The sequence below is a fragment of the Homalodisca vitripennis genome, chromosome 6 (genome assembly GCF_021130785.1).
Source record: "Homalodisca vitripennis isolate AUS2020 chromosome 6, UT_GWSS_2.1, whole genome shotgun sequence".
Lineage (NCBI taxonomy): Eukaryota > Metazoa > Arthropoda > Insecta > Hemiptera > Cicadellidae > Homalodisca > Homalodisca vitripennis.
The window spans coordinates 34,339,722-34,362,117 of NC_060212.1; the positions used below are offsets into that span (position 1 = coordinate 34,339,722).

A 22,396-nucleotide genomic window follows, 5' to 3' on the forward strand; every position below is an offset into this window, starting at 1 on the left:
GAGCAAAAAACTTCCTATGGAGGTATGTCCTAAAACCTTTAGTTTTCCGTCTATCTGTCTGTATGTGATTTTTACCCAAAAGTTATATCTTTTATACCAGTAAAGATAAAATTATGTAACTTAGCAGTTGTATTGACCTTTTGTATACCCATTTGAGAAAAAAATATGAACAAATTATCTTTACCCGTTTCAAAATGGCACTTGATATTAATCATAAATTCATAGTGCCATAAATTCATAAATTTTGATATTAAATTCCGCAAAATCGATTCCCTGTATGAAAAATTCACAAGTATAATAAAATGTTGTAAAGTTTATTCTAAATCTAACAGTGGTTGTTTCATTAAAATCGCATAAAAAACAACTGATTAGTACTACCAAACATAATACCATGTTTTACAACATTACATACTCAGGGAATATGAAAGTCAAATAAAAAAAACAAATAAAATTTATTCGTGGATAGCAGTGCAGGCAGGTTTGGTAAAGCCATACATATTCGAACAGTTAAATAAGAGAAAATAATAAATTATAAGACTTCACCACTGAGAGGTCTGCTTCCTATTTATGAATGGCAATGCTTATCATATTTACATGATTTATCCTCTCACATTTAAACTAGTATAAGTGGCAAGTACCTCGCCACTAAAAAAAAGAACATGTCTAAGTCCAACACTTTTTTTGGAATAAAAAACAAAGTAGTAGTTTGCAAATTTAATATTTTTCACTGTTTTACTCACTAACATAAATATTATTACCAGATGAATAGTAAACTACATACAATGTTCATGTTTCTCATAATATTACAGTATAATTTTAACAAGATCATGTTAAGAGCGGCTAAAAACCAATGCACTATGATGCTGTATACAGATAGTACAGTAGTTGTGTACCGCCTGCCCAGTGAAGGACGAAAATAAACAACAGATGCAGATAAAAGTGATAAAACGTCAAAAGTTTGCCGTCTTATTTGAGTTAGGTTAGTTCGTCCGGTGTATTCGTATTGTATAAAATTTCTTGCAACAATGTTACTGAAGCTTCTTTCTGTATCGAAAAGAGGTATTTTTAATAAGATTAACAATGTGAAGTATTTATCATACACTCAAGGCCAATATATAGATAAAAAGACTAGAGAATACTTTTATTACATTGACCATCAGGGAATGGTAAGTTTATAGAAGTTTACTCAGTAAGCTAGATTCAGCCCCATTTAACTTATCCCTTTGGTATCATTGGGTTAACAACCGACCTCGGCATAATACGATTTTCACTTTATTAACCTATTGCTATCATCCTTTTGAACAAAAATATTAATTTAAAACAGTTTTATCTATTTTTTACTGATTTGTATTGCCTCGATGGATATTTATCATATGTCACCATTAGCGTTTAGCACCACAGCCCGCACTGATGGAAAATAACCGAGACACTTGTGTCAGAATGATATGAACTTTAAATTCTTAGAAGGTCTAAATTAACAAACCTTTTACTTGGGTTAAATTCCCCTGATTTCAATATTAATATTTTAAGATGGCGTAACTGCTGATGTCAGTAGCAAACAATAGGAGGTTGACCTATGATCATATCAAGATCAATTGACGCCCTGTAGGAACAATAAAATATTACTCTGGGTAAGAACTGTAGTTCCACTTTTAATGTTCTATAACTTTGTTATTTGTCATTTCCATCCATCGAAACCTTATATAGTTTTGTTCAGCAGGACTATAGCAATAGGTTAATAACATGAAACCCGTATTTTGCGGGGTCGTCGGCTGTTAACTTCAAAATCACCTAATCTCTTTTATTTTAACTAAACAAATTTTATGATACCTAGACTGTCCGACTCTTAATTTTCATGTTCCTTACTTTTTAGATTTACTAATATATAAACAAAAATTGAAATTGATTCAATAGTTCCACATTTTACTCCTTGACTCCTCTTTTGGGGTAATATGACCCTCTTTTTGAACCAAATGTTTTCTAAAACACATGTTTTAATGCCCATTTTCTGGAAAACCAATAACAAATTTTTCATCCTTCAAACTTACTTCGTGTAGGTTAAAAAACCCTAGTACACAACATGACAAAGTGTGTAGATATTCAAGTACTAGTTTCATTAAACAGAGATTGTACAAAAACGGAAGATGCCATTAAAAGTCTGTGTTGGCTACGCCCAAAAGGCTCACCTTTAAAAGAAAACTGAGACCCAATTTTTTAAAAGGACATTTAACTAGACCAATATGAAGAGCTAAAATTTGTATCAACATTGTTTGGCTATCCTCAAAACCAATGGTAGGTGATGTCTGGCCACTGGATAGAGAGTTCATTAATACACGATGTTGCTCTAATCTTCTTAAATAGTACATTTTTAAAGTTTAAATAACAATTGTCTTCATGGCAATGCAACTCAAATAGCAATTTGACTAATAAATGCTAAGTTACCAGTCTAAAACTTTTGCATATTTCACACTAATTCAATTTTTTTATATTTCAGCTGTTTCTTGACGATGCTAGAATGAAAAACTTTACATCATGTTTTAAAGGTAATCTGAAAGTTACCCCTTATAAATATATTATTTTCAACAATAATGCCTTGGATTTATTGAATAGATTATTCATTATAAACTTCCTTTGCCTGCCACGGATTGTGGAATGTACATTGCCACAGATGGATCTAATTATCTAGATACCATCACAAGCTTATCTACTAGTCATAAGTAGTCAAAATTCATGTAATTTAACTTCTTCATAATGCATGACTTATTTCTGGAGCAATTGTCACACAAAGATTAACAATTTATAACAGGGCTGATATTTTACTCTCCAGAAAATTCTGTCAATAATGCAACTGAGATTTTTAACCAGCAATTACTACTTTTATGAAGGAAAATATATGTATGAAAGGATAAAAATGTTTCAGGAATCCTAAGTAGTTTTCAGCCAAATTGATTTCCTTTATTAAGGAAAACATTCCGCACATAGAAGATTTAAACTGTCCGAAAATAGTCTAACCTTGAATGCTGGCACAAATTTGGCTGAACAATTAACATTTTGGGGAGACCTCCTTTAGTGCCATGTTGTGTGTTTTCTTTCCCTTGACCATTTCATTCCCAGCATAAAAATATTACTCAGTTTGTCGCAGTGTTTATCATGTTGTACCTATACAGCGATAGTCATATAGTGCAAGATGCATCATTGCAAGCCTGACCATATGGGCAGTACAGTACCCGGACTACACTTACCTGACGGCGTTGCCACATTGTCATGTCAGCTGATTCTCAGTATGAGGCATTGTCTTACTTCGTTCCGGTTGTTTACATCCATTTTGTTATTCGTTATGTTTAATTATGTTATAATTTTTTTTCTCCCATCCTGTTTCATAGTTTAACACTTGTTAATTTAAATCGTGAAGGCCAAGGATTTAGGAAGATAGTTGAGAAGGTAAGATCCCAACACTAGTTATTCTTCCTTTACAGTTGGCAACACTGTGCCACAACTCAGGCTTGTATTGATATGTCTTGTACTATAGCTATACTACGTGGTGTTAAACCTTATAGTGCACAAGTCTGTTTATAATTAACTGTTACATAATGATTTAACCGTTACAAAATTGTTTTAGGCTTCAGAAGAAAGTATTAAAATAAACAGATGATTTGATATCTCCCTGATCTAAGATTCTTATTGATAATGCTGATAATATTACACGTACTTGTAAGCAGTGAAAACACTGCCTAGCTTGTGTAATATGCTACACTGAATGGAACTAGCTTAAAAAAATTAAGTAAATCTTTGTTAACCTATGATCTTAATTCTGTTTCAGACAAAAAATTTCTTGCATTCTTCTTCAAACGTTTGAGAGAGAACAAGACAGGCCGTTACGAAGAAGAGTTTCCCTTTATATCTCCATGTGGACGGGAGATAAACTTCATCAAGTGCGATGACCGTCCGGTTGTCTTCACGCACTTGACTGAGAAGGATGGAAATCCTATTTTCTGCTATGGACATGTCGACGAGCTGTTTGTACCGTTTCAACCGGACTTTGTATACATGGAACCAGCCAACGGTAGAGTGTACCATCCGGCACCTCCGGCTTCCGGTCACGTTGGCCTTGTGTGTTCCAAGCTTGCCATCGAATTCAGCAAGGATTTCGAGTTCACTGCTGGCCAGGATTCTCCTCCCACACACTTCACGTTCAGAGGAAAGAAGTACCAGCTTGACCAGGAATGGTTAGAAAACACAAAGGTTGGCCAAAGGAGCACATCAGAGAGCTGACAACTCGGCAACGTTACAAGCTGTAAATGATCTATTTCAAACTACTGTGATATTTGTGTTAAAAATAGCATTAGGATAATCAGTTTTTGCAGACGAAATGTTATTGCAATTTTATTATAAAGAATTTTCAAATACTAGAGAAATAAAGATATGTTTTCTTTCTTATTGCATTCTATTCTATCCATACAACACAAAAACATTAATTAAAAGCATTGTTTTATTTATTGGAATTTGGTAGAATACATCTGTGTGCAAAATGATACCATATTAAAAAATAAACAGGGTGAGTTGAAAGCATGGATTACACTCTGTTTAATTTCAGGTGGATAAAAATGGAGGGATGGAACTCGGGACACCTTTCTAGGAAATGGAGGTGAACTTTTTAGTCACCTTTACAACTTTGCCCATTTTTAAATGTATTGTACTGGATTGAGATAGAAAGCTCTAGTTTTCACTGTTCTTATTCTCTTATGAAGACCTTTCAAATGAGGTGTCACTTAATGAGCACTTTACATTTAAAAATGGGCAAAGTTGTAACAGTGACTAAAAAGTTCACTTCTATTTCCTAGAAAGGTCTCCTCAGTTCCATCCCTCCATCTTTATCCATCAGAAACTAAACAGAGTATCCATACTTTTAACTAACACTGTATATACACACACATTAAAATTTGTAGTTCACTGTATAGAGCTATATTATAATATTATTGTATTGAGAAAATAATCACTTAAAGTAACAACATACAATGTTGACATAGGAGAATTATAACACTTTGAAAATATGAAGTAACATTTAATATAAAACAGATATATCACGAATGACTCGCTGAAAAGGGTTCCAAAGAGCCGTACTGGACCCAAGAGAGACCTCTTTTGGCTGGCAGCTTGGGAGTTTCCTGTGGACAAAGTTAACACTGTAGTGTGTAGAATCAGCATGAAAAATGCATACGAATTATGGTTTTATAATTATATTATGGCACGTGTTGTGCTATAACAATGTGAAAAAGAAAAATATTGAAAATTATGAAAAGTTGTAGGATTTTAAAAATTGCAACTGAAACATTCACCATTATGTGACCTTTTTTAAGCTAAAAATTTTAGTGTAGTAAGTATTTTTACAGAAAATCTAATTTAGTTAATTTAATGTTTAGTTAACATAGGTTCTTCTCAAAAAATTTTGTTATGATTGATACGAGTTTATAATAATATGCCGCTCCTGTGCTATCAGAGACAACAGAGAATAAATGTAAAATCTCCGTACAAACGTAAAACATTAACATGAATGTAAAATCTCTGTACAAAGGTAGAAATGTAAAACAACGTAAATGTAAAATCTCTGTACAAAGGTAGAAATGTAAAACAACGTAAATGTAAAATCTCTGTACAAAGGTAGAAATGTAAAAACAACGTAAATGTAAAATCTCTGTACAAAGGTAGAAATGTAAAACAACGTAAATGTAAAATCTCCGTACAAACATAAAACATTAACGTGAATGTAAAATCTCTGAACAAAGATAGAAATGTAAAACATTAACGTGAATGTAAATTCTCTGTATAAACGTAAAAATACAAAACATTAATGTGAAAAACTAAACAAATATAATTATATAATATGAAACAAACACGAGTTTACATATAATACTGTATATTTAGCATATATATATATAAATGTATGCTAAATATATGCTTTATATACACTATTATATGTAAATTTGTATTTATTTCATGTTTTTCAAGTTAATGTTTTACGTTTGTACAGAGATTTTACACTGATCTTCTCTTGTCTCCAATAGTGGTCTAGGAGCGTAATATTATTACCTGCTGATATATTTAATTTTAACAAATATTTTTTAGTTATTGCAATTTGGTAAAATGTAATATTCATTAAAACAAGTCCATTCAAACATTGTCTCAAATGTTCACAATAATAAAGAACAATAGAATAAAAAGGCTTACTTTTGGCTCTATCAAAGAAGTCAATACTTTGTCATGTATTTTGTTGTCAAAGTGGTCAAATTTGATGTAATGAGCATCATCAACAGTCGGAGGGTTGTATATAGCCGCCTGGCTTAGCTCCACACACTCGTTCACTTGCCTGATGAACTCCTCTTGCGAGTCTTCGAATCTGGAAAATAATGTCAGACCTAGTTGGCTGATTATTGAACACATGGAAGAGTAGCAGTTAAAAAGATGACAAGGTCTAGAAGCAAGCCTTAGATGCTAAGATTATAACTGTCCATAACCTGGCAAGTATGTCCACACAATAGAAAATGCCTCTCTAATTAACACATTCACGACGTCAGAGTTTTTTCTGGACTTTTTTATTTGCTTTTGAATTTTTCAATAACAATGGCAAAAAACCGTAATCAGTATTTTTACATCAAATGTCTAAGTATAACAAAAATGTTTGTCAACACCATAATAAAATAAAAGAGAAAATTTACCTTTTACTCTCAATTATGAGTGTTGAAAATATCTTCAAAAACATTATAAATGTGTTATCCTTTGTTTAAAGTTATATCTCCCCCACTTGACAAAGAGGATAGATTCCAATCTTCGAAACGTTATGTTATTCTTAACAGATGAAGAAATTTATGGAATGGCTCCAGAGTGCTGAAGAAGAATCTGAATCTGGCGAAGAAGATGATTAAATTAGAAAATAGAAGTGATATTCAAGTGTATACAAGTTTCAGGCCAAGTGAACATTCAAATTTAAGTATCGATACAAGATGATCACATCACATCATCCCATACTTCCAGATGTGTTTCGTCCAACACTAACGTTACGCTGAAACAAGTAAATCCAGGGTGGTTGGTTCAACTTATTTATTATTTAGGGCTGCTCGATGTGAGAGGTGGTTTGATGCTGCACATAACCCAGACTCTTGTGCGTGTTTACAACTTTTTATCATTGTAATGGTTTTTACGAAATATATTTTGATACTGAACTATTGTGTTGAAAAGACTTTTTACAATATGAGTCTCGCCTATGTATGTGACCCGATCAGAACTCAAGGCTCAGCCACGTTCCTTGTATCTCCTCCACCTGCAACCTTCGGGTGCCTTACAAAAATGTTTTTGTTGGGGATCAATATTGTTTTAGTCGTTAACTTCGTTCATCATGTCTATATTTAGTGATTTAAGGAAATTAATTTATTTTTATACTGCAATGAAAACATAACACACTTTATCAGATGGCCATTTTTCATGACGGATTAAATTTAAGGGGCATGATGATCCTCTGGATGTTCAGTTATACCTTTTGTAACCTAAAACAATGGCAAATGTCCGCACTCCTGTTCCTTTCAAATGTGTAGTCTTGTGCCATTATACATTCAGTTTGTTTACTTGAGTCAGCTGTCAAAGAGCGGATCATCTGTTTGGTTTTCCCTTCTCCAAGTGCAGTGTTGCCAGTCTGTGAGTAAACTACTTGGTCTTGCGTTACATAATGCTAGTGGCTAAAGTCTCGTTAAAGTAAACCAATGACCTGCAGGACTTGACTAGGAGTTTTACCTTTAATGATCATGCTATCTTACTCGCTGGGACAAAACGACATCACAGACTCCACTAGTGCTAGTGTAGTTAATTTTAATTTTAATACATTTTCTAATATAACTCTCAACACTAACATGTCAATAATTCAGTATCCCTCATAGATTAGATCAGCCTGCTCTCAATGAGAGTATAAGAAAAGTAAATGTAAAGATTTGAGGAGGCTGCTAGTAATGTAAAATTATGTAATTTTATTGACACACGAGTTCACTACATCTTACACATTATACTAAATTTGGACTACACTTAAACAAATCAGGTAAACATTTCTTAGCCGAACTAATTCATCAGTCTTTTAAAGGTGAAAAACCCACAATTGTACAAAAAGATATCCATACACCAGGACAAACATGTAGTAAAAGCAAAGCTCCTTTACCGGAAAACAACTCCCACTTTTTTAATCAATAAACCCCTCACACTTCATGTGGCAACTAACGATCCATCAGCTGACATTATTCTACATAACATCCATGCATCAAACACCTAATGAGAACTCTGCAAAATGCATAAATAAACCAAAAAAACATCCAGCGCAAGAAAATATTAACAGTAACCTAGCCTGTATATCACATTCACAAAACAATACTTCTTTAAACCTGTAAGAACCGTATAGATTCACAAAAAACAAATATTAATAATATAAAAACCTTAACCTTATTACACCAAAATGCTCAAAGTATCCTAAATAAAGTTATACAGCTGGAGTATCTGAGTCATGATGTAAATGTAGATATAATTGCTATAAGTGAACATTGGTTGTCAGCAAAAAACTTAAAATATTTTCAGATTAAAAATTACGTTGTAGCCTCAATTTATTGTAGAATTAGTTTGACACGGGGAGGTTCTTGTCTTCTTGTTAAAAATCATATACAATTTATTGAACGTAATGATATTTGTAAATTTAGTGAAGACTTTGTTTTTGAAATGTTCCTCTATAGAGTTAATTTCAACTAATTCTAAATAAATTAAATATTTTAACTGTTAGTTGTTACAGAACACCCAGACTCCGATATTATATATTCATTTCCAAGTTGCAATTGTTATTTGAATTAGCTTTGAAAGAGAAAAAAGTACTTAGTTTTTGTCTTAGGTGATTTTAACATTAATTTATTAAACCATAACTCAGAGTCTTTAGGCTTTTAAGAATATTTTAAAATGTTATAATTTTAGATATTTTATAAATGAACCTACTAGAGTTACCAAAAATGTTTGAATCTTGTTTAGATAATATTGTTAGTAACATACCTCAGAATCTGCTATCAAGTCTTAACCTTCACTCTGGCTTTTCAGATCATAATTTTTCTCAAATTTTGAAAATAAATGTCAATAATTTATTACTAAAAATGAAAATAGTAAAATAATTACACATAGGATATTTTCTGAGCAGGGTCATAGAATGTTTCATGACTTTCTGCAAAAGGAGGACTGGTTTGATGTGATTTCTGGTGAATCGGTTGATGCAAAATTTCTCAAAATTTGTTGATAAGCTGATATTATATTATGAATTAGCATTCCATTAAAAACAATAACAAAACTTAAGTCAAGTCCATATTCCTGGGTAACTGATGTGGTTAGGGCAAGTGCTGTACTGTCAAGGGAGCTGTTTGCCAGGAGCCAAGTCAATAAACACAGAAAATAGCTGGAAAGAATATAAAACTTACCTTAAAACATCATAAGAAAAATAGTCCTTTATGCAAAAAGAGAACCCCTAGTAAATAAAATACAATCCTCTAAAAATATTCCAAGAACAACCTGGAATATCATTAATTCAGAGACTAAATCATTCGCTTCTGTAAAAAACATGAATCTAATTGTTAATGGACAAGATATTACTGAGCCAATGGATGTTGCAATAGCATTTAACAGGCACTTCACAAGTGTACCTCATATTATCTCAAACCAACTTGACTTGCTGAATTCAAGGCATTACGATCCACAAAATTTTTTGCCAAATCCATTTGTTAATGGTTCATTTTATCTCTATCCTGTTTGTGAAAAAGAGATAATTGAAGTTATAAGTAAATTTAAACAAAGTAAGTCACCAGGCCTGGATGGAATACCTCCAAGGATATTGAAGGAACACATCCACATCCTGTCAAAACCTCTTTGCTCTTTGGTGAATAGCTCCCTGACTCACGGAGTCTTCCCCTGAATGTCTCAAGGTAGCCAGAGTAACTCCAATATTTAAAAACAATAATTCAAATCTTGCAGAAAATTACAGACCTATTTCAGTTCTTTCAGTTTTTTCAAAATTATTAGAAACTATTGTAAAATTACGGCTTGAAAATTTTTTTAAATCATTCTCAATAATAAATAAAAATCAATTTGGTTTTCAATCTAATTTGTCAACTTCAGATGCTATCATAAGTTTAATTGATTATGTGCTAACTGCCTTGGACCAGGGACCAGTCGACCTGTGGCCTGTTCTGTGACCTCCAGAAGGCTTTGATTGTGTTTAGACCATGAAATTTTGTTAAATAAATTGGAGTATTATGGCATCAGAGGAGTTGCTCTCAATTGGTTTAGTAGCTTTCTGAGGGATCGCAGCCAGGTAGTAGAGATAGTTCAAAACAGTGCTGGTTCTGTCCATAAATATCTATCTCCTGCCCGCTATTTGGAGGCAGGCGTACCCCAAGGGTCAGTTTTAGGTCCAATACTATTTTTAATTTTTTATAAACGACTTACCCAAGCAGTTCAATTTTATGTGACAACAAATTAATTCTCTTTGCTGATGACACCACTAGTTTGATTAAATCTGACAATAAAACTGAACTATCTCAAAAATTATATGATAACATTAGTTTGATTTTTAACTGGCTTAAAAGCTAACAAAACTATCCTTAAATATTTCCAAAACATCCATACTTAATTTTCACTTTATTAGAAACTTTAGAGAAACAACTTGAAATAACTTTTTACCAAAGTAAACTTACTTCTACAAAAAATTGTAAATTTTCTTGGTGTTACTTTAGATGACAATCTTAGATGGGAAAAATCACATCAGTCAGTTAAATGGGAAACTAAATTCAGCATGTTATGCTAATTCGTAAAATTAGAGACTTGACTGACTTAAGAACAGCAAAAAACTATTTATTTTGGCTATTTAGAATCTGTGTTGAGATATGGAATTGTTTCCTGGGGAAGTTCACCATTTATTGACAGGTTTTCAAAACTCAAAAGAGAGCAATCCGAATTCTAGGAAATTTGAAATTTAATCAATCATGTAGAGGACATTTTTTTTAATCTTCAAATTTTAACAGTAAGAAGTATTTTTACATAATGGAAGTTTTAACTCAAACATATAAAAGAATACAGTCCAATCCCTTTATCTCCCATCATAACTACACAACACGTAATAGTTATTCTCTACCTGTTTCCTATACACAGAACAACCCATTTTTAAAACATCTTTCTCTTACAATAGTCAGCATTTTTTAACAAATTACCTTTAGCATGGAGAGAGATTCCTACATTAAAGGCTTTTCAAAAAAACTATTAAAGAATACATGCTTCAAACTGAAATTTATACTTTTGACGATTTTCGTCCGAATTCACCAGAAAATAATTAAGATGTGAAATATTATAACACCTAGTATTAGCTATATGTTACTTGTGTTGTAGTTAGTATTTTTTTTAATTGTTATTTAGTATTTAGTGTTATTATTTTCTTGACGAGCCTTATAACATTGTAATGTTCTATTGGGCTAATAAATCATTTCATTTCATTTCATTTCATTTTCATTTCATTTCATTTCATTTCAATGGGTTATTGCACCCAGTATTATGTTTGTCAGCTAAACAGTTAAAACTAGGCACAATGCCATTGGAGTCGGCAAGTTTAAGGTAAGATAAAAATTTAAATAATTTATTTAATCTTCTGCAAGTAAGAAGGTTGTTTGGATAGTAAGTGACAAAAACACACAAGGGTACGTTACTAAATAAGTTAAAGCTACTAATAGGTAACAATAAGTAACAAGACAAATTACTCCTGCTCAAAAATGGTTCATTCAATCAGTACAAAATGTCACGGTTACTTTTCAACACTTGTACACTTGTCCCATCTTTCTGCTAATTCGCAAATGCCTTTGGCAAAAAAGTTTTTAAGTTCATCTCAAAGCCACTTTTAAACCTAATTTTTTGCCCTCTTTATTGAATTGTAAATGTTTCCCTTGTAGATCCTCTTTAAAGAGGCCTAAAGAGGTGGAAGTCTCATGGAGCGAGGTCAGGGCTGTGGAAGGATCTCCTGCCCCAGTTTCTGAACTTTTTCTTTCATCAGCTGTGCCATAGGTGGACAGGCGTTGTCATGAAGCAACATCACTCCTTCAGTCAAGAGTCGGTAGCGTTTCATTTGAATGGCAGATCTTATCTTGTGTTCCAGCTTCACTGTAGTATTGGCTATTGATTGATCTTTGGCCTTCAAGAAAATCGCAATAAATTAACCCCTGAAAATCCCAGAATACTATAAGCATGACTACCGGCAGATGGCTGGGTTCTGAATTTTTTGCAAGTGGGAGAAGTTGTATGCTTCCACTCAAGGCTGTGTCATTTTAACTCCGGCTCGTAGTGGTGGATCCATTTTCATCACACATTACAATTAAAAAAAAAAGTTCTCCTTCAACCGAATATCAATTTTTTAACTGTTGACTGATTTGAAGCTGGGTTTCTTTGTAACAATTCAAACAATTGTCTCTGTACACTTTTAACATTCTTTCATGGACTTTACAATCTTTCTTACATTCAAAAACTAAAAATCTGATCATGGCAAACATTTTGCTATAGGCATATCGTATGTGCACATTGCTCACTTATCTATTGATGTTTAAAATAGTCCAAAATAATGTAAAAATCTTTATTTAGTGAAATAGGATGTTACGAATAAGTTAATATACGTAAGAAGTTTTTTATGATTAAAGAGAGGGTTTTAACCAAGAAAGGATAGGAAGAGTATGCTTACCTTAATCAAGTTAGAAGGTAAGGTATTTCTGAATTTCTCTGTAGCTGAAAAATGCATAGTGGGCACAAAAATCCCATTTATGTGTTCTTTTTAATAGTGCTTATATTAAGAAGAAGAGGAGTGTCCCTCCAAATTTAGGAAAACCTACTTTACCTATCCTATGAAAAACTGCATATTAATAACATTAATTTAAATTTTTTATCAATTTCATCTGGGGAAATGACAAAGTTACTACTCTTGGTCTGTCAGAGATGATTCAGATTTTCGGTTGGTTTATTTACATTACACATGTGCAGATCTGTAAAAAACGTTTTAAGTCAGTTAACACAAGTGAAAATCCTTAAGAACCGACTCAGTGGCAGTACTAAAGAGCAGGAAACCGGACGGTTAACAATCTAACATATACCACTGAGCCGACCCCGACGTTAGCAAAGTACTTACAAACGGGCCGCCTCTATGTTGACAGCATTCTTGGTGTCGATGCTGCAGAACATCTGCACGACGTGTTCCAACATCTGCCACAACCGGTTGACATCCTTCCTCCACTCCGGAAATACGGAGGCCACTACCACCTCTCCAGTCACAGGATCCACACTGGGGTGGAACACAGAACTCTCTGACACCACCCTCTGTACAAAAAAGTGGCATAACCAGATTAATTTGTGAGCAAAAAATTAATACTTTGTATCGGACTCTGAGTCCGAGTATAGGTTGGGCTGGAAGGCAACTTTGTATCTAGAGTTTGAGTATAGGTTGGGCTGGGAGGCAGCTTTGTATCCAGAATCCGAGTATAGGTTGGGCTGGGAGGCAGCTTTGTATCCAGTCTGACTATAGGTTGGGCCGGGAGGCAGCTTTGTATCCAGTCTGACTATAGGTTGGGCCGGGAGGCAGCTTTGTATCCAGTCTGACTATAGGTTGGGCTGGGAGGCAGCTTTGTATCCAGTCTGACTATAGGTTGGGCCGGGAGGCAGCTTTGTATCCAGTCTGACTATAGGTTGGGCCGGGAGGCAGCTTTGTATCCAAAGTCCGGCTATAGCTTGGGATGGGCCCGCAGTACTAACTACCAAAACCCGAGTGCAACTCAGGCCTCACAATTTTCTGTAAGTCAACATATTTTTTGATTCAGACTTTCTCTTTATGTTTATTGGTTTATTTACGTTCATACACCTTGATCTCAGGACACTCGGATCACAGATTAGTGCAAGAAATACACATATATTTTGTCATACTACTGTCAGTCTGCTTGGTAGTGTTTTACAAGACTACAATCACATACTGTAAATAAACTGAGTCCAACACAACAATTAAGATTGAACCATTTTGTATATTACAGCTTATAATTTTGGGAATATAAAATTGTTGTATGCGATTTAAACAAAGTCTGACGATTGATGTAACGAAAAGATATGGAATTTTATATTGCTATTCCAACTGTTAAAGTTTTAAAATTTGAAGTACAACTGATAGTACATGATATTTACAAAAATTTAAATTGGTAAAGAAAGATAATTTAAAATATTACCTACTAATATTTCTTCACAATTAAAAAAAAGTAACTGAAAACATAAAGTTAAATCAAGTAAACTAATGTTAAATCAGGTACAAAGTTATTAAATCCAACATATTAGCGATTAAACAACATAAAAGAGGAAAATGTTCAAACTACAAAACCATTGCAAAATATCCCGTTGATTGTTACAATCCTGTTCTGGACCTTAAGACTGTTATAGACAACTTCTTCTTCACAACAGTGGAGCCAAACTGTTGTCTTATTTTGCCCTTTCCCTAGCCAGTAGTCACTCAGATGTTATGCATCACAGCTGTTGGTTTAGCCTGCTTTAGTCAACATAAAAACATTCTATTTCTAGTACACCGTTGGAGGTATATTGAAACTTTATTTATCAAATACGTCTTTACTTTTAGACAAATTATGTACAACAGAAAGAGTGGAACAATATTGTTTTATTCTGAGCTAGTGACTAGTTAATTGCTATGAGACATAAACCCCAACTTAACCGTCAAATAATCAATTTCCCTCTCACACACTACATATTTAGTTTCATCAAACATACCTCGCAACTTAGATTAAATATAATACAGCTACTGCCTGGTACGAAACTAAAATAAAATGCATTTTCTGACGGAAGACCTAAGTTTACGACACCAACAGGACTTCTGTTTGAACTGAACTGATTGATTAGGCTTAACAATATTATTGTTTGCTATCATTCCGTATTAAACTTACATAATAAAATCAGTAACCTTACCGGACAGCCTGAATTGGGAAAATCCTCCGGGATAAGGAGATTGAATCGGAAAATTCCCCCTTGGTAGAGTCCTTTTCTCACAAACAACACACAAAACCACACTGAAACAGAAAAAATATCTGTAAAGATAGCAAAGAGATATTAATAACTTTAAAATTTACATAAATACAAAACAACTATCAGAATCTGTGAATTACATGAGTTTACCGTGACGACTCAATAAATTAAAGTTAAGTAATAAAATCCTGATAACTCTTTAGGGAACACAGGGAGTGATTCCATCGTTAATTATTGTGGTTTCGAATCATTCATGTTTATAGTTTACTTGAATATCAAGAGTTAATTTTTAATTTTTTAAATTCGCTTTTATATTTTGTATTTATAACAATCACAAACGGTACATATACGCCTAGGAGTATTTACTAAATAGTAATGAAGATATGCCGTGCTCTCAAAGGTAGAGTTTCTTTTAAAATATCCATATAATAGTATGATGGCTTGCTTGATATTTTAATCTGTATAAAAAATACTCAACATTATTAATGTAACACATTATTACCTAAAGCGGAGTTGGCAGACGGCATGACGTACAATCCAGGCAGTCTCTGGTTCACCAGCATGTTACTGGAAAAAAAGACAATTAATTAAATTCTTAATTTAATTAAATATAAATCAATCCAACATTCACAATTCCATTATAAACTTAAAATTAAACAATTTTTTAGCTTTACATTGTGAAAATTATTGACAGTACATTAAGAAAAGTGTTAAAGTGTTATTAATATCCTCTAACAAAAAATGAAATTCAAGACTCTTGGAGCAATTGGAAACATTTTTTTAATAGTATTAAATGTTAATGAAAACAATACTTTTCCAAATGGTTTATTATTTAGACGAGACCTTTCAAAACATGGAGTGGAGTTGCCTGATGATGAAACCTTTGGTTTCAAAAGAAACCGTCCAAAAAAAACCATTTGGAAAAGTATTAACATTTAGTACTATTTAAAAAAATGAAATATTTTAATTCTAAAGAAGGATATATAATTTGTTCATTAACTAATTTAATAGTTTACATTATAACAACTCACTTGCAATTTGAAAATTTAAAGTTAACCCTCCCTGTACTTCCCTTTAAAAAAGGGGAAAATTTTTTTATGATTCAAAAAATCCAAAAAAGTATTTTAAAAAGCATGGTGAAGGTTGTAAATCAATATCTCAATCCGTTTGGAATATATCTAGGCATATCAGGACATAAATTACACCCTGTAATATATATATATATATATATATATGTATATTTTATTAATTAAGTTATATATATACTTGGTTTGTGTTATTTGTTTTTGTTTTTGCAAGACATTTATAACTAAATCATAACCATAATAGTATTTTTTAAGAGTAAAAAACCATTTAAGCCATACCTAACATGTTAGGAAAAATGACCAGCAGTTAGATGGTGATTCGAGATATTGTAATAATGTTAGCCAAAGAGGTTGTTTAAGTAAATGAGGAGCTATTAAGAAAAATACTCACTATTCAGCAATCAGACTGTACTCTTGAAAATACTGATTGTAATTGTGTTTAGAGGAATTTGGGTTCGGATTATTGGGTCTTGGCCGCTCAATCATTTTGGCAGACATCCCCACTACAGGTTCCCCGTTGACATTGGGTGGCAGCACCCTCCGTAAGGACCCTTGGCGTCTCAGCTGATCACTGCTGTCTTGTTCATTGCTCTGTTGGGACACACCAATGACATTAGTGTTACTATGATGTAAATGGAAGTAACCATTTCAATCAAATCATAAACTGTCCAATTCAAATACATCCATTAACACATTGGCCTACTGACTATTGACTCGCCACCAATAAACCAACCAGTTGGTTATCTAACTGAAAATGTTTTAACAAACCATCTCGCTGACAGTTCATAATTTTCTATTCAGTCTTAACCGTTTGCTTTTGGAAATTATATAATTTTATTTTGCAGTTTGGCAACCCTGCAGTTGGGGAAGAGGAGAATAAACAGCTGACCCAAGTAAACATACAGTTAGTGTGTACATTGTTTTGAGCTGAATACATTTTGGACATTTCTATGAAAGTAAAAACTTTTTTGTTTTATTGGTATGGCTAAGGCACACTGGAAAGAAAATTCGCATTATTACCTATTGAAATCGTCCTGATTAGAACAATATACGGTTTTAGGAGATGAAAATAACAAATGGATTTTAAAAGATAAAAAAAAGAACTACTTTTCTTACAAGGTAGTAGGAAGGTGTGGTTAGGTGAATTTACAATATTTGCTTGTTGCTACAGGAATTGAAGATCAGACCCTACAGAATTTAATCTTATAGTGATAGGTACTACCTAAAGGGATATTTTTTGTTTGTCGCCATTATCACAGCGTTGTCGAAGCCCACACTCATGGTCTGAGGCACTTGTCTGGCCGATATGAACTTTTAGTCTAAATTAATAAAAACATCTTATTTGGGCCAAATTCCCTGATTTCAGCATTATTGTTACTTTACATATACAAAGATGGGGCAATGAGTGATGTCAGCAGCAACCAATACGAGGCTGAGTCAAGACCACATGACGCCCAGCACAGATGTAAAACAAGAAATATCACCGTGCAAGAAACGTAGCTCCATTTTCAATGTACTATAATTTTATTATTTGTTATTTCCACCCCATGAAACTTTATTTTCTTTTACTCAGGAGAACAATAGCAATAGGTTAGTAATGCGAAACTCAACTTTTGTTAAACCGGTCATTAATTTCAGATTTACTAAACTGTCAAAATCGGACAAGTTTTATAAAATGTACTTGAACCTCAGATCAAGTAAATTTCTTAGATGAGTTAGCTGAAGTAGGCAGTGGTATAAGCTTATTCTTTTGAAATTTTGATAGCCTATAGCCATTTTACAGAAAGAGTAAACAATGATCCAATATCTCTTCAGTGTAAGTTTAACCTAAATCATTATTCAAAACTGTTGAGAATTAGCATGATGTCTCGGTTCTTATTCAATAGGTTAGAAATATAACTTACAGTTTGAGATGAATTTGATGCCATATCTCATCATTATTTATTCACCAAACTATGATTTAAACCAGGCTTTGAAATTACAACGAAATAATCCAGTTACTGTACATACTGATTGCTGTCATCCTTTCATTACTCTATGACGCTGTTTTTTTTTAATTATTCAATATACTGTACTTGTTTTTTTTCTTTTTAACTATACTTTGCAGTATCGTCTGTGTAAGCTTTAATCCAGTTTATTTTCTATGCGAAGCTCAAATACAGGATAAACGTTTACTAAAAGGAAATAACAATAATTTATATCAATTTTCCTTTTTTTACATAGATCTTGAATAATGACATGTTTCTAGCAGTTCACAAATTTCAAAGGATTAACGAGCTTAACCATCAATAAACCACACCAATCATCAGTTTTAATTAAAAAAAAAATAAAAAAAAGCTGGTTTTGGTTAATCCAATGTTTACATCTTTAACAGCTGTAGCTGTGGGCAAAAACAAAAATATGACAGAGCAGAGTAGAGATGGAAAATGTCGTTGTTTAGCTGCAACGCGTTGCGACGTTATTCTGCCAACCGATAACAGGTTGCGGCAACGTGTTATTTTAGCAACTGTTATCGGCTGACCGTTGCGCCTCGTCTATCCATTGCGCAACGTTGGTTCAATAACGTTTTCCAGTGGCTGTTACCTATAGAAACGTTACTGAAATACCGTTACTAAAACATGGACCACCATTCAGTTAACGGACTTTGTTACTATTATTAAGTGTACAAAATTCGTCATTTAGCTGCTTAGTCTAGTTACTATAATTTATTTTGAGATAATTAAAAGTATCTTTTGGTTCAATTAAGTACAAAATACAGAATCGGGTTTTTTATTGTTTGAATGTAAACATTTCACAGCGCATTGTACATTTACACTATAGATAAACATTAAAATATTTCAAACTGAAAATGAAATATTTTAGTGTATTAAATATAATTTACACTAGGGATTACTTTATAAAAGCTATAGACAAAATAATACAAACCAAATAAAACGTTTCTGTAAAATATTATTATATTAAATGAACACACCCTAGGCTTTTTTTATAAAAGTAATTTATATTACAAGACTAAAAGTTCTTTAAAATACATTTATCTTAAAAAATAACGTTGTTTTAATTGCCCAAATTGGTATTTACACGGAAAATTGACAGTAAAATAAAAAACCGTTAAATACGTGTTAGTTACACTACTAGTATGTAAATGAAGAATACATTAAATGGATTAACATTACATCTAAAATATAATTATTACGAATGTGAAATTACATTTATTTGATTATAAAATATATTGAAATAATTATAGCCTACAACTTAAGTAAGATTTTGTAAGTGTAAAGTAAAAAACGTTGGACAGTGATATTTAGCTATAAAAAATGTACTGCTGTGGATGTATACATACATATTTAACTGATAACTTATATTAACTACAACAAATAGTAACACAAAATGACGTTTATAATTGCAAAATGTATACATAAAAAAACTATTTATCACAATATAAACAAAAATGGTTAACACTGCTATTTCTAATTAAATCATATAGGGAACACTTTATAAATTACAAATATATACATACATAAACATATTGTTCAAATGTACATTACAATTACACTGTCAAAATATTGTACTTTAGATTAAATGAAGATACACGAATGTATGGAGATTCAAAGACACAATTAAGCATATTTAGAAATAAAATGGGCCAATATAACCAAACTGTACACTATGGCTTCATATAAGATTAATTGCAAGAAAATGAATTACATAATTTCATATATTTAACTTGCAGAACTTATATATAACTTTAAATTTTTTGATTTCTATTTACTGTAGAAGATTTAGATTTCCATTCAAAAAACAGCAACTGCTCTGCTCGTTTTGAACTCAGTCTTGATCGGCGTTCTGTCAAAAAATTTCCTGCTTTAGAAAAAAAGTCGTTCACATGGGACGGATGTAGCCATGACGTTAAATTTTAATTTCACCAATTTGCTCATAATAGGGTATACATGTTGATTTCTTTCCACCAGCCCATAGGATCTTTTTTCCGTCCTAGATAGCTGTCATCTAAGTACCGGTTCAACTCGACAATTGCAGCGGAGGTCTTCGTACCTGAAACCAATTCCTTCATAGCAGTGAACTCCAAAAAGCTTACAACGCGTTAAAGTTAAACAAAAAGTAAATACGTGTAGTTACAAGTAAAAACCCTAATTTAATTTATTGAAAAATTTCTAAATTTATGAATAAAATTTTAAAGCGGTTACCTGTAGGTTTCTCCTTGGCAATTATGTTGTCAACGTCCTCCCAGACGGAAAATTTTGCGGAATCTACGTTGCCATCTTTGTTTTGAGTGTTACCAATTTCTTCATCATCTGCTGTGCAAGGTTTGCCATGTGTCTCTGTCCAGATTGCAGCTAAAGTTCCTGTACATGTTTTTTTGATCAATTGCTTTGCAGTTTCGTCTTTGAAGACAGCAAGTTTGAATCTGGGATCTAAAGAGTAGCAAGTGCTATTGTTTTGCTGTGTTCAACATTTTCCATGCGTTTCTCGAGACCATGCAGCAGTTTCATTAATAATATTTTGAATAACTGGTTTGAATGGCTCCTTTTGCATTTTTTTACACACGGACATCAGGCCTCTTGTTTAGGGGGTATCACTTGGCTACCTGTCACGTAGCGTTCCCCACTAATCTGTGAAGTGACCTCCTCAAAAGGACGTAAGATTGTGCTTAGCTCTTTGCATAATCCCCACTCTTCCTCTGACAAAACAGGTAAATTTTTATTTATTAAAGCGATAGTAGTTTTTACCGCGTCCTGCAGCTCTACAAATCTGGAAACCATAATTAAAATGTAGAGTTCCATCTCGTTGAAACCTCTTGAATAAGTTTTTTTGGCTCAAGGCCCATATTTTTCTGGGATATCAACAGTTTTTCAGTTGCATTTTGTGCTCCTTTTAAAAAAAGTCACTATCAATTTTATTTTGTCAATTAACATTTTTTACCAGCTTTAACGCATCCTGAAGAATCAAGTTTAAGGTATGGGCAAAACAACCAAAGTGCTTCAATTTTCAAGTCCTTTTGTACCGCCCCCTTTGATGTTACTGGCATTGTCTGATACTACGACTAAAATCTTATCAAATAAATGAAATTTGTCAACAATAGTTTTGATCTCTTTTGCTAGATTAGCACTTGTGTGAGAATCAGACATTTTTAGAACATTCCAACAATATCGACTTTATTTCATAATTTTCTGGAAAATGTAATGGACAGTTACACCCAAATAACTTTCAACATTTGTAGAAGTCCAGGTATCAGTGGTTAGACATACACTTTGTACTGAGTTTAACTCATTCCGAACAAAATTCAAGCATCTCTCATGTTCAGCTGGAATCATACTATTGGAAATTGTTTTTCTACTTGGCAATTTATATGCGGGATTCAAAGCCGACACAAAGTTAACAAAAAACCTCTGTCTTCGACAATTGAAAATGGCTGAAAGTCAGTAATAAACAAACTGTAAGAGAAGTTTATCGAGTTTTTTTACGTTGAGTCTCACTCAGCTTTTTTAGATTGGGGTAAAAATGATCTAATACTTGACTGGTTACCGTCACTAGAAGATGAAAAATATGCACTTAGTGGATTTGAATTGGTTAGCGCTTCTGAACTTGGTTGTTCGGGTTCATTACGTAAAATTGATGTAAGAGCCTATTGTAGAGTTTTTAGTAGAAATTAAAGCTGTCGTAGGGCTTGGCAAGTTAGTTGAAGTTTTATCCTTTTTTGGTAAATTTACAGTAGGATGGCGCTTTTCAATGTGGTGTCTAAGATTAGTTATAGTTGACTTATAATTTAATACTTGCCCACATAAATCGCACTTAGCAGTTTTTATGTCAGCGTCAACCACAGTATAGTATGTCCACAAGTAACTGGTTTTTTGCTTCTTTGTTACCACTCATTTTTAATATAAATTAATTACAATGTAGATATTTATAAATAATAAAAACAGTAAACACAAAATTAAACGTGTTATTTCACATAACTTAATCACTCTACAATTATTTGTCAAGAATTATTTTAAAGAAAACATTAAGAAATATAGTTATTTTAAATAAAAATTTAAAACCACATATAGTTTAATAAGGCAGAGATTACACTGTATGTTGCTCTTGAACAAATTAAAACAATTGTACTGCGGGTGTGGGAATGGGATCATAATAGAATAAACAAAGTGAATAATCAGGTCAGGTTTTCATGTCCGAACAGGCACACATCCCCTCCC

The 22,396-nt window shown here is 32.7% G+C and overlaps 2 protein-coding genes across 2 annotated transcripts; one reads left to right on the plus strand and one right to left on the minus strand.

Moving 5' to 3' along the window:
- The first annotated feature begins 741 nt into the window (after positions 1-741).
- On the plus strand, positions 742-4,437 carry LOC124364256 (UPF0598 protein CG30010). Its single transcript, XM_046819596.1, has 3 exons — positions 742-1,166; positions 2,495-2,543; positions 3,821-4,437. The coding sequence occupies exons 1-3, from the start codon at positions 1,026-1,028 to the stop codon at positions 4,270-4,272; spliced, it is 642 nt and encodes a 213-aa protein (XP_046675552.1). The 5' UTR covers positions 742-1,025; the 3' UTR covers positions 4,273-4,437.
- Positions 4,438-5,046: 609 nt separating this feature from the next.
- Positions 5,047-18,247, minus strand: LOC124364257 (protein crossbronx homolog). The gene is made up of 7 exons (XM_046819598.1): positions 18,089-18,247; positions 16,576-16,775; positions 15,602-15,666; positions 15,043-15,143; positions 13,217-13,404; positions 6,226-6,394; positions 5,047-5,165 (listed from the first exon to the last, which is right to left on the minus strand). The coding sequence occupies exons 1-7, from the start codon at positions 18,110-18,112 to the stop codon at positions 5,082-5,084; spliced, it is 831 nt and encodes a 276-aa protein (XP_046675554.1). The 5' UTR covers positions 18,113-18,247; the 3' UTR covers positions 5,047-5,081.
- Between the last annotated feature and the right edge of the window lie 4,149 nt (positions 18,248-22,396).

What these genes read in the sequence shown, in the direction of transcription:
- LOC124364256 (XM_046819596.1), top strand. Translation starts at nt 1,026, where the DNA reads ATGTTACTGAAGCTTCTTTCTGTATCGAAAAGAGGTATTTTTAATAAG. An exon ending in ACATTGACCATCAGGGAATG is followed by an intron (nt 1,167 to 2,494) that starts GTAAGTTTATAG and finishes TTTATATTTCAG; the next exon opens with CTGTTTCTTGACGATGCTAG. An exon ending in CTTTACATCATGTTTTAAAG is followed by an intron (nt 2,544 to 3,820) that starts GTAATCTGAAAG and finishes ATTCTGTTTCAG; the next exon opens with ACAAAAAATTTCTTGCATTC.
- LOC124364257 (XM_046819598.1), bottom strand. Translation starts at nt 18,112, where the DNA reads ATGGCATCAAATTCATCTCAAACT. An exon ending in CATCAAATTCATCTCAAACT is followed by an intron (nt 16,776 to 18,088) that starts GTAAGTTATATT and finishes GTGTCCCAACAG; the next exon opens with AGCAATGAACAAGACAGCAG. An exon ending in CTTCTTTGATAGAGCCAAAA is followed by an intron (nt 5,166 to 6,225) that starts GTAAGCCTTTTT and finishes CTTTGTCCACAG; the next exon opens with GAAACTCCCAAGCTGCCAGC.